Raw genomic sequence first — 11,259 nt, forward strand, 5'->3', positions numbered from 1 at the left:
GGAGGGGGTGAGAGGCTGAGCAAGAGGGAGGGCCAGGTAGCCACAGTTCCAGCTGGGAGGTGGCACACACTGGTGTGAGATAGTGCCCAGGTTTGTGTCTTTCCTTGAGGGACCAGAGAGTCAGGGTTGGAAGGGATGGGGCTGGAGCAGGGGGAACCTGGCCCAGGGAGAGGGAGGAGGCCAGCAAAGGGGGAGGCCTGAGAATCCATTCCTTGTGGTCCTCAGCAGGCCTGTGAGGGTGTAAAGAAATTACATCATCCCCACTTGCTTTCCATCCTCCTGTCTTTTAGAAAGAGTTTGAGCAGCTGATGTTCAAGGACAAATGATAATGAGGAGGAGGAAGCAGGCCCCCTCCTCTGGGCACAGAGTCACATCCTCTGCTAAGCCACCCTAGTACCCTGAGCTTCCTGGCATCTCAGTCAACAAGGGCGAGTGCCCACCCCACATTTCTCTGAGTCAGGAAAATGGACACAGGCCCGAGGAGATTCACCACCTGGGTGGCCTCAAGAGGTCAAGGACCAGTTTGTAACCAACTTAAGAATGGTCTCCTGGTCTTCAAACTAGCTGGTTGGGTGACTATGAAGCTCTGGGAACAACGCTGCTGCCTCTACCACCAGATTCAAACCTGCACCAGCCAGGTGAGGGTCCTCAGCATCACTGCCAGCAGCCTCCAGGCGGGGAGAGGAGGGAGTCGGCTCCAGGCAACCACTGAGAACAGGTGTCCTGGTGCTGGGTTTGCATGTGTATGTGTGTGTGTGTGTAAGTGGTGCTTGTATTAATGTGTGTCTATATAAGGTTTTGTGAGTGTGTAAATGTGTGTGTGCATGTGCTTGCGTGTCAGTATGTGAGCACGTGGGTAGTGTGTGAATGTGTGAGTGGTCTGTGAGTGTGTGATCTGTGTCTGTGTGTGTTGAGTGGACTAGTGTGAAGTTAGGGAGACAGAGAACTTTAAGCATCCCTCCATGCCTCCCCCAGCGCCTGTGGACCCTCTGAGCATAGTGACCTCCCTGAGAGTGGCAGGAACAAAGCAGGGAGGTGAAGGTCACTCAGGAGGAGGCAGGTGAGACATCGGAAGGCAAGAATGTGTTCTGGGGATGACGCTGTGACCACATTAGGGAGTGTGAGCCTGATATGACAGGTGGGGCAGGATCAAGTCCAAAGACCCCTGGTGCTTCCTCGGAGCCTGTACAATGCTGGGGAGTCAGGCTGGGGGTGAGGACATCTCTTTTCTCTACCCCTGACCCTGGGCAATCACGTGGAGGGGACAGCAGGGACAGGACTTCTGTACCATGCTCCTGACCTTCCCCGGCCCCTCCCTGCTCCCTCTGGCAGCACAGTCATGCCAACAGGCTCAGGGCAGAGGGCAAAGGCCAGTCTCAGCTCCCTTTATAAAGAGGGTCCAGGCTGGTCGAGCCCTCAGTGTTGGTGAGAGTGCCCTGCCTGGCCTGGTCCGACGTCCTGGTGTGGTGAGGGGTGCCACTGTGTCCAGAGGAGCCCAGTGCCCACTGAGGCAGCCATGGGGCTGCTGACCGGGGAGACACTGGGGCCCCTGGCCGTGGCTGTGGCCATCTTCCTGCTCCTGGTGGACCTGATGCACCGGCGCCAGCGCTGGGCCCCACGCTACCCACCAGGCCCCATGCCCCTGCCTGGGCTGGGCAACCTGCTGCAGGTGGACTTGGACGACCCGCTTTGCTGCTTTACTCGGGTGAGGCAGGTGGGGGTGAGCACAGAGGTCCTGGGGACCCACATGGCAGCAGACAGTGGGTGGTGGTGAAGCCACAGGCTGGACAGGGAGCTGGGGGAAAGGAGGAGGCAGGTTTGAGAGGCCTCCTGGGGAAGGACATCTGTGCAGGGCCTGAGGACAGTCTGAATTTTCCAATCAAAGATCAGAGAGGGCAAAGGCCTGGAGGGGGTAGGTCTTGGCCGTGGGTTTGGGATCATGTGGGACAGGGCCTAAGTTATGTGATCCTGAGTCCCTTCTGAGGACATCAGGAGGAGACGACCTAAGATTGGGGGAAGGGAGTCTGGTCATGAGCCCCATTTACCTCAGGAAATTGAGGTTGAGAGGGACAGTGACCAGGTTCCAACCTTTTGCTGCTGTGAGACCCTGGGCCTCACTGCTCACCTCTGTGAACCTCAGTTTCTTCACCTGTAAAATGGAATGCTAACTTGGCCTACTGACAATGTTGGTGACTCTGCAAAGTCATGGCTGAGTGGTCTGATCCACTCAGGGTCTGATCGAGGCCCTCGACCATAGAGGATGTGACCACCAGTGTCACAAGGCCAGATAGAGTCCTTGTACCCACTCACTGCTGGCGGCCTAGGGGTCCCCCTGGGTCTAGAGCCAGGAGACTGGGTGGGGAAACCTGGGGTGGGGCGAGACTTGTGGAATGCTCTGGACTCTTGTCTGGCAGCTGCGGCGTCGCTTCGGGAACGTGTTCAGCCTGCAGCTGGCCTGGACGCCCGCGGTCGTGCTTAACGGGCCGGCAGCCATGCGCGAGGCGCTGGTGGACCGCGGCGAGGACACCTCCGACCGCCCACCTGCGGCCGCCTACGAGCACCTGGGCTACGGGCCGCACGCGGAGGGTAACTGGAGGAGGGGAGGACCGCGGTCCGGCGGGGACTGGGCCCGCAGTGACCCGAGACCCGGCAGGGCCAAGCGGAGGCAGGGTGGTGGACTTCCGGTGCAGGGAGGGGTCAGCGAATTTGAAGGGGCGGCAGGTGGAGAAAGAAGCCTGTGCCGAGACAGGTGAGGTGGATGTGGTGGGGGCGTAGGGCGGGACTTTACGGGAGTAGGCGGGACCCGGGCCACGGCGAGCAGGAGGGGGATGTCCGGGTGGCCGGAATGAGGAGGACGGGGTCGGTATGGGCGGGGCAGTGGCGGGCCAGGACCTTCCCCGAATGGGAGGGGGTCACGGTGGGCAGAGCCAAGAGTGGAGCCAAGACCTGCCCAGTCAGGAGAGCTGGCGAGCAATGTGGCTGGGAGAGGGTGGGATCTGTCCCCAGCCAGATGGGGGTGTGGAGTGGCCCGGCCTTGGCGGGAAGGAGAACGAGGTTAGAGTGGGCGGAGCAGGCGCGAGGCTGTGTGAACAGGGGCGGGGGGCGGGGCATGTCTCTGGTGTAGACGGAAGGGCAGGCGAGCCAGTCAGCTAAGTGTGCGCGCAGAGGCGGCGCCAGGGCACACCCGAGCCACGCCCACGACCGCCCCGCTCCCAGGAGTGATTCTAGCCCGTTATGGGGGCGCGTGGCGGGAGCAGAGGCGCTTCTCCGTGTCCACCCTGCGCAACTTCGGCCTGGGCAAGAAGTCACTGGAGCAGTGGGTGACCGAGGAGGCCTCGTGCCTCTGCGCCGCCTTCGCAGACCAGGCCGGTGAGTGCTGGGCTGAGGGACAGGAGACAGGGATGGAGGCTGGGGAAGAGGAGATGGAGGCGAACCCCTGACCTGCACCTTCCCCTCCCAGGACGCCCCTTTAGCCCCAACGCCCTCCTGAATAAAGCAGTGAGCAACGTGATCTCCTCCCTGACCTTCGGGCGCCGCTTCGAGTACAACGACCCGCGCTTCCTCGAGCTGTTGGACCTCGCGGAGAAAGGTGTGCAGGAGGAGTCAGGCTTCCTGCGCAAGGTAACGGTGGGGGAGCCAAGGAGCCCTGCAGGCGAGCTCCATGGAGGAGGCCTCCACCTGCAATGGGCCTCCGCAGAGGAGGATTTATCTAGAGGGGTGTTGGCTCAGCGGGCCCCAGGAGAGGGCTAAGGAACCTGTACCTGCTTCACTGGAAGCCACCAGAGCCCATGAGATGTAGATTTTAGGTTTCTCCTTCTGGGGCCCAGGCAGCTAGGGGAGGGTAGAGGCCCAAACTTAGGGAGGAGCCAGGTCACTGTGGGGGACACCGTGGAGGCGGCTGGGCCTTGACAGGTTGAGGTGAACACCTGAGCACAGGGAGGACCCAGGGCCCCACGTGTGACCAAAACAGGTGCTGGAAGCGATCCCAGTGCTCCTGCGCATCCCAGGGCTGGCTGCCAAGGTCTTTCCGGGGCAGAGGGCCTTCATGGTCCTGCTGGATGAGCTGACTGCTGAGCACAGGATGACCCGGGACCCGGCCCAGCCTCCCCGAGACCTGACTGACACCTTCCTGGACAAGGTGGAAAAGGTGAGGTGCTGGGACAAGAGCAGATGTTGTGGGGTGGGGGCCCATGAGGGGAGCCCAGGTGAGGTGTGGCCTGTGTATCACCCAGTGATCAGGCACCCTGGGTTATGGGTGCAGAGTGGGAGGCCATTTGGGGTTTCCTCCCTCGGCCCCTGAGCGCACCCTCTCTGCCTGGCCCAGGCCAAGGGGAACCCTGAGAGCAGCTTCAATGATGAGAATCTGCGCCTGGTGGTGGCTGATCTGTTCCTTGCTGGGATGGTGACCACCTCGACCACGCTGGCCTGGGCCCTCCTGCTCATGATCCTGCATCCGGACGTGCAGCGTGAGCTCAGCCTGGGGACTCAGTGGGATGGGCCAGGGAGGAGAGGGCCAGGCTTGGGGCCCTGAACTGGGTTTGGCCACCAGAAGCTCTGAGCAGAGGCTGGGCCCTGGCTCAGAGGTCAGAGTGACCTCTTCCTCCCCGTGGCCACAGCCCGTGCACAGGAGTCAGGAGGAGCTCGGGGTCCAGGCCACTGGGGTCTGACCACTGTGGGGACGCTTGTCTGTCCAGGCCGTGTCCAACAGGAGATTGATGAGGTGATAGGGCAGGCGAGGCGACCAGAGATGGGGGACCAGGCCCACATGCCCTTCACCATGGCCGTGGTCCATGAGGTGCAGCGCTTTGGGGACATCATCCCACTGGGCTTGTCCCACATGACATCCCGCGACACTGAAGTGCAGGGCTTCCTCATCCCCAAGGTAGGCCTGCGGCCCTCCTCACCCCAGCTCAGCTCCACCTGCCCCGTGGTAGCCCCAGCATGGCCATTGCCAGGTGTGACCAGGACTGGAACCCAGGCCACCTGATCCTCATTTCCCCAGGCACCAACTGTCCAGCCTGGGTGGGTGTGGGGAGGAAGCAGAGGCAGGGCGGGCCAGGTGCATGCAGAGCCCGCAGTTGGGTAGGGGTGGACAAACTCAAATATGCCACAGTGTGTTGGAGGAGCTGTGCATGCAGGGACAGGTGGCAGGGAGGGCGCCCATGGGAGGCAGGTCACTTGGCCCTGCCATGGGGACAGGGAAAGTGCCGAGAAGATTCTTGGGCTGAGATTGACTTGAAAGAGTCTAGGTGTGTGCCAGGCAGAGAGTGTGGCCAACACATGTTTGGTGATAGGGGTCAGGACATCCTGCAGCCCAGACCCCACCCATGACAGGTATCTCCTGCCAGGGGACAACACTTATCACCAACCTGTCCTCGGTGCTGAAGGATGAGACCGTCTGGAAGAAGCCCTTCCGCTTCCACCCCGAGCACTTCCTGGACGCCCAGGGCCGCTTCGTCAAGCAGGAGGCCTTCATGCCCTTCTCAGCAGGTGCCTGTGGGGAGCCTGGCTCGCTGCCCCCTCCTGAGGGAGTCTTGGAGGCATTGAGCCCAGGCCCCCAGGCTCACTGACCCCCCCATACCCACCCACAGGCCGCCGCTCGTGCCTCGGGGAGCCCCTGGCCCGCATGGAGCTCTTCCTCTTCTTCACCTGCCTCCTGCAGCGCTTCAGCTTCTCGGTGCCCGCTGGGCAGCCCCGCCCCAGTGACCACGGTGTCTCTGGTGTACTGGTGACCCCAGCCCCCTACCAGCTCTGTGCTGTGCCCCGCTAGAGGGGTCACCAAGTCCCTAACCTGCTCCTGCAGAAGCACTGATGTACAATAAACCAGTCTGATGGCTCTAACCTGGCTTGAGTCCCACTCTGGCCCCGTGACCAGGCACAGCCAGTGATTTGGCCTCAGCAGCCTCCCCAGACCAGCCTCTACCCCTCCCTGATCCAGCCTCACCTGGCATTATACCCCATTTGAAGATGGGTATACTGAGGCTCAGAAGGTGACAGCTTACCCCCTTGTCACCCATGGAGACCCAGCACTGGCTGACCTGGTTGGTGACTAAGTCCATGTAGAAGTCTTGACTCCTGGGTGTCAGGGAGCAGGAGGAGTGTGAATGGGCTTCTGAGAGGAATCAGCCCGATCCCTGGCTGGGTGAGTTCGCTCAGGTTCAGGGATTCACTACAGGCCTCACAGGGGTCAGAAAGCTGTTACACCCACGGTCATGGTCTTTCCAGAGAAAGGATCCAGATAGAATCAGCAGTGGTCAAAGGCACATAGGTGGAGTTCCGGGAGCACAGGCCCAAACTTCCAGCTGTCTCTCCCAGAGGTTTCGTGCAGACAGTGCCCAGTTCTCCCAGCAATGATGTGGGACAAAGCAGAGAGTATTGCTCACCAGGGAAGCTCACCTGAGTCTGGGTGTCCAGGGATTTTCTTAGGGGTCAGTCAATTAGACTCAGAGAGCCGCATGGCTGACCTCAGTTACTCAGTCCTCTACCCCTCTCAAGGTCAAACATTGTGGCCCAAGGGCCCTGCCATCAGTCACATTGTTGGCATAAACTGTGTGGTGTGACCCCAGGCCCCAGGTACAGAGACATTCTTGTCAGGCAGGTCATCACAAGGTTATAGGAGATGTTTCCCCACAGCTTCTCAAGGGCCAGCCATTTTTTTTGGAGTGTGCAGAGATTGAAAACCCCAGACCTACGGAGTAAACTTTTCACTGCACAGGCCACCCCCCTGGTTTTTGGCTCCTACAGCGAAATGGTCATATTTGTTAACATTTTGTGTGTGTCTGGGCGGGGGGGTGGGGGAAACACACAATATAAAATTTGCTGTCTTAATCATTTTTGAGTGTACAGTTCAATGCTATTAAGTTCTCATATTATTGTGCAACCATCACCCCATCCATCTCCAGAACTCTTTCATCTTGCAAAACTGAAACCCTGTCCCCATTAGACAATAACTCCCCATGCCCCCTCCCCGTAGCCCCTGGCAACCACCGTTCTACTCTCTGTCTCTAGAATTTGACTACCCTAGGGATCTCATCTGAGAGGAATCATAAAGTATTTGTCCTTTCGTGATTGGCTTATTTCACTTAGCATGATGTCCTCAAGGTTCATCTATCTTGTGACATGTGTCAGAATTTCCTTCCTCCTTTAGGCTGAATAATACTCCATTGTATGTAAAGACCACATTTTGTTTATCCCTTCATCCGTTGATGGACCCTATGTTGCTTCTACCTTTCAGCTATTGTGAACACTGCTGCTGTGAACATGAGGCACGAATATCTCTTTGAGACTCTGCTTTCAATTTGCGGATATATAAGCACTGGACTGTTTTCCACAGCAGCTGTGCCATTTCACATTCCCACCAGCAGTGCACAAGGGTTCTGATTCTCCACATCTTTGCCAACACTTGCTATTTTCTGTTTTGATGATAGTAGCCATTCTAATGGGTGTGAGTTGGTATCTCATTGTGGTTTTGATTTGCATTTCCCTAATGATGAGTGATGTGGAGCGTCTTTTCATATGCTTATTGTCCATTTGTATATGTTCTTTGTAGAAATGTCTATTCAAGTCCTTTGCCCATTCTAAAACCAGGTTGTGTGTTTTGTTGTTATTCTTGGTTTTTTTGAGTTGAGGAGTTCTCTCTATATTCTAGACATTAATCCCTTGTCAGATACAGTCATGCTCCTCATAGTGACATTTCAGTCAACAACAGACCATACATATGACGGTGGTCCCATAAGATTAGTACCATAGAAATTAGGTGTGTATACGCTATTCCATCTAGGGTTTGTGTGAGTACACTCTGTGATATTCGCACAACAATAAAATGACCTAACAACACTTAGAATCTGTCCCCATCATTAAGCGACATGTGACTGTATATGATATGAATATCTTTTGTCCCATTCTGTAGGGGATTTTTACTCTGTTGATAGTATCTTTTGATGCATAACCTTTTTTAATTTTTATGAAGTCCAATTTCTCCTTTTTTTCTTTTGTTGCCTATGCATTTGGTGTCATGTCCAGAAATCACTGGGAAATCCAATGTTGAGGATGTTTTGTGCTATGTTTTTTTCTAAGAATTTTCTAGTATTACCTGTTACATTTAAGATCCATTTTGAATTAATGTTTGTATATGGTGCTAGGTGAAGGTCCAACTTCATTCTTTTGCATTAAGATATCCAGATTTCCAACATCATTTGTTGAAAAGAATGTCCTTTCCCCGTTGAATGTTCTCGGCACCTGTGTAGAAATCATTTGACTATACATGAGAGTTTGTTTCTGGGCCTTCTATTCTCTTCTGTTTGTCTATATCTCTGTCTTTATGCTGGTATCACAGTGTGTTGATTACTGTAGCTTTCTAGTAACTTTTGAAATTAGGAAGTATGAGTTTTATTCTTCTTTCTCAAGATTGTTTTGGCTATTTGCAGTCCTTCAGATTCCATATGAACTTTAGGATTGATTCTGCAAAAGTCTTTGGGATTTTGATAGGGCTTGCATTAAATCTGTAGATCACTCTGAGTTGTCTTGACATCTTTACAATATTAAGTCTTCCAATCCATGAACCTAGGTTGTCTTTCCACTTCTCTGTGTCTTTAATTTCTCTCAGCAATGTTTTGTAGTTTTCATGGCACTAGTCTTTCACCTCTTTGGTTAAGTTAATTCCTAAGTATTTTATTCTTTTTGATGCTATCGTAAATAAAATTACTTTCGTAATTTCATTTTCAGATTGTTCATTTTTGGGTATAGAAATACTGCTGGTTTTTGTGCATTAATTTTGTATCCTGCTACTTTACTGAATTTATTTATTAGTTCAAACTATTTTTTGTGAAATCTTTAGATTTTTCTACATACATGATCCTATCATCTGCGAACAGAGATAAAGTTACGTCTTATTTTCCAATTTGGATGCCTTTTATTTCTTTTTCTTTCCTAATTCCCCTGGCTAGAACTTCCAGTGCTCTGATGACTGGAAGTGGCTAAAGTGGCTAAACATCCTGTCTTTGTTCCTGATGTTAAAGGAAAAGCTGTCAGTGTTTCACCATTGACTATCATGCTTGCTGTGGGTTTTCCTATATGGCTTTTGTTATGTTGAGGTAGTTTCCTTCTGTTCCTAGTTTATTGAGTATTTTTAGCATGAAAGAGTGTTGAATTTTGTCAAATGCTTTTTCTGCATCAATGGAGATGATCATGTAGTTTTTGTCCTTCATTCTGTTAATGTGGTGTATAACACTGATCAGTTTTCTTATGTTGAATCATTATTGAATTCCACTAATAAACCCCACCCAGTCCAATGCTTTCCCACTTGTATAATCCTTTAATAAGCTGCTCAATTTAGTTTGCTAGTATTTTCTTGAGGACTTTTGCATCAACGTTCGTAAGGGATTTTGGTCTGTAGTTTTCTTTTCTTGTAGTGTCTTTGTCTGGCTTTGATACCAGGGTAATGCTGGCCTCCTAGAATGAGTTAAGAAGTGTTCTCTCCTCTTCACTTTCTTGGAGAAGTTTGTGTAGAATTGGTGTTAGTTCTTCTTTAAATGTTGGGTAGAATTCAACAGTGAAGCCATCAGATCCAGGGCATTTCTTTGTCAGGAAATTTTTGATTATTTATTCAATCTCCTTATTAATTAAAAGTCTATTCAGATTTTCTATTTCTTTATGATTCAGTGTTGGTAGCTTTTGCGTTTCTATGAATTTGTCCATTTGATCAATAGGTTATTCAATTCGTTGGCATATGGTTGTTCACAGTACTCGCTTACAACGCTTTTCATTTCTGTAGACTCAGGAGTAATGTGCCCACTTTCATTTCTGATGTTAGTAATTTGAGTCTTCTCTCTTTTTTTCTTAGTCCATCTAGCTAAAGGTTTGTCAGCTTTGTTGTTCTCTCGGAGAACCAACTTTTGGTTTAATTGATTTTCTCTACTATTTATCTAGTCTCCATTTCATTTAGGTCTTTCCTATATTATTTCCTTCATTCTGCTAGCTTTGGGATTAGTTTGCTCTTCTTTTTCTAGTTCTTTAAGGTGTAGACTTAGATAATTGATTTGAGATCTGCTTTAATGTAGCCATTTACAGTCACAGGCTTCCCCCTGAACACGACTTTTGCTGGATTCCATAAGTTTCGGTATATTGTGCTGTCGTGTTCATTCACCTCAAGCTATTTTCTGTTTCCTCTTATGATTTCTTTCTTGATCCACTGATTGTTTAAGAATGTGTTGTTTAATTTCCACATATTTGTGAATTTTCCGATTTTCCTTCTGTTAATGATTTCTAGGTTGTGGTGGACAAATATCGTGATCATTCTCAAGCCAATCCAGCATGGCTTGCATGCACAGGCAGCATATCAGTCACTTCATCTAGAAAGTTCCACATGGCATTTAACTGGAGGGAAGAATAATTGCCCTTCTCAGGTTAAAGGAAAGTTTTCAGTAGTTTCCTGATTTTGCTCTACCCCCACTTAGACTATGTTCTTGGTGACCAGAGGTCACAGAGGTTCTTTCTGTTCTCCCAGCATAATCTTCCCCTTTGGGAGCATCCCTGCCACAGTGGCCATAACTTGGACCAGATGAAATCTCAGCCTAGTGCAGTGTCAGCATATACCCCACCCTTTCCTTTATTTGCATTTTAGCTAATTACACATAGCAATAACCACAGCATTGTATATTAGCCTGCTTCTTGGGGTTGTTTTTTTACATTTCCTTACATATCCCGTGAGCCAGCCCCTCGGAGGTTAGCGCTATCATTTCCCAATTCCATAAGTGACTTCTACCTCCAGTAACTGACCACAGTGCAGCTGCTGTGTCACACCATGAGTGATGCAGAAACCATTCAGGAAAGAGGGTTCATCAACCACCACCCCCCATTCTGCCTTTTCCTAAACTTTGCCTTCACCACGTTCTAGTGAGTCAGGGTCATTCTAGTGAATGCCACTGTTGAATCCAACTGTTGGGGGTCCCCAAGACCATCCTAGAGTCAATGATTTGCTAGAGGACAAAGAGACCTCAGAAATGATGTTATATTCAGGTTATTGTCTTAGTCTGTTAGAGATACTAGATCACAATATCATAGAATGCATGGGTTATAAACAGCACACATTTATTTCTCACAGTTCCGGAGTCTGGGAAGTCCAAGGTCAAGGCTCTGGCAGACGTGATGTCTGGTGAGGGCCTGCTTTCTGATTTGTAGACAGTCACCTTTTCACTGTGTCCTCACCTGGTGGAAGGAACAAGGGATCTCTCTGGATTCCCCTTTATAAGGGCCCAATCC

At 51.7% G+C, this 11,259-nt stretch overlaps 1 protein-coding gene across 2 annotated transcripts; it reads left to right on the top strand.

Moving 5' to 3' along the window:
- Positions 1-276: 276 nt before the first annotated feature.
- On the top strand, positions 277-5,841 carry LOC101393330 (cytochrome P450 2D14-like). Of its 2 annotated transcripts, none has more exons than XM_087448817.1 (9): positions 277-1,705; positions 2,415-2,586; positions 3,217-3,369; positions 3,461-3,621; positions 3,971-4,147; positions 4,325-4,466; positions 4,695-4,882; positions 5,295-5,490; positions 5,592-5,841. In XM_087448817.1, the coding sequence occupies exons 1-9, from the start codon at positions 1,517-1,519 to the stop codon at positions 5,768-5,770; spliced, it is 1,557 nt and encodes a 518-aa protein (XP_087304943.1). In that variant the 5' UTR covers positions 277-1,516; the 3' UTR covers positions 5,771-5,841. The 2 variants fall into 2 exon arrangements, with proteins under 2 accessions (XP_087304943.1, XP_087304944.1); XM_087448818.1 differs by having other exon boundaries at positions 280-1,714; positions 5,349-5,490.
- Positions 5,842-11,259: the final 5,418 nt, after the last annotated feature.

This window comes from Ceratotherium simum, chromosome 25, assembly GCF_057802395.1.
Source record: "Ceratotherium simum simum isolate JZ-2026a chromosome 25, ASM5780239v1, whole genome shotgun sequence".
Classification (NCBI taxonomy): domain Eukaryota; kingdom Metazoa; phylum Chordata; class Mammalia; order Perissodactyla; family Rhinocerotidae; genus Ceratotherium; species Ceratotherium simum.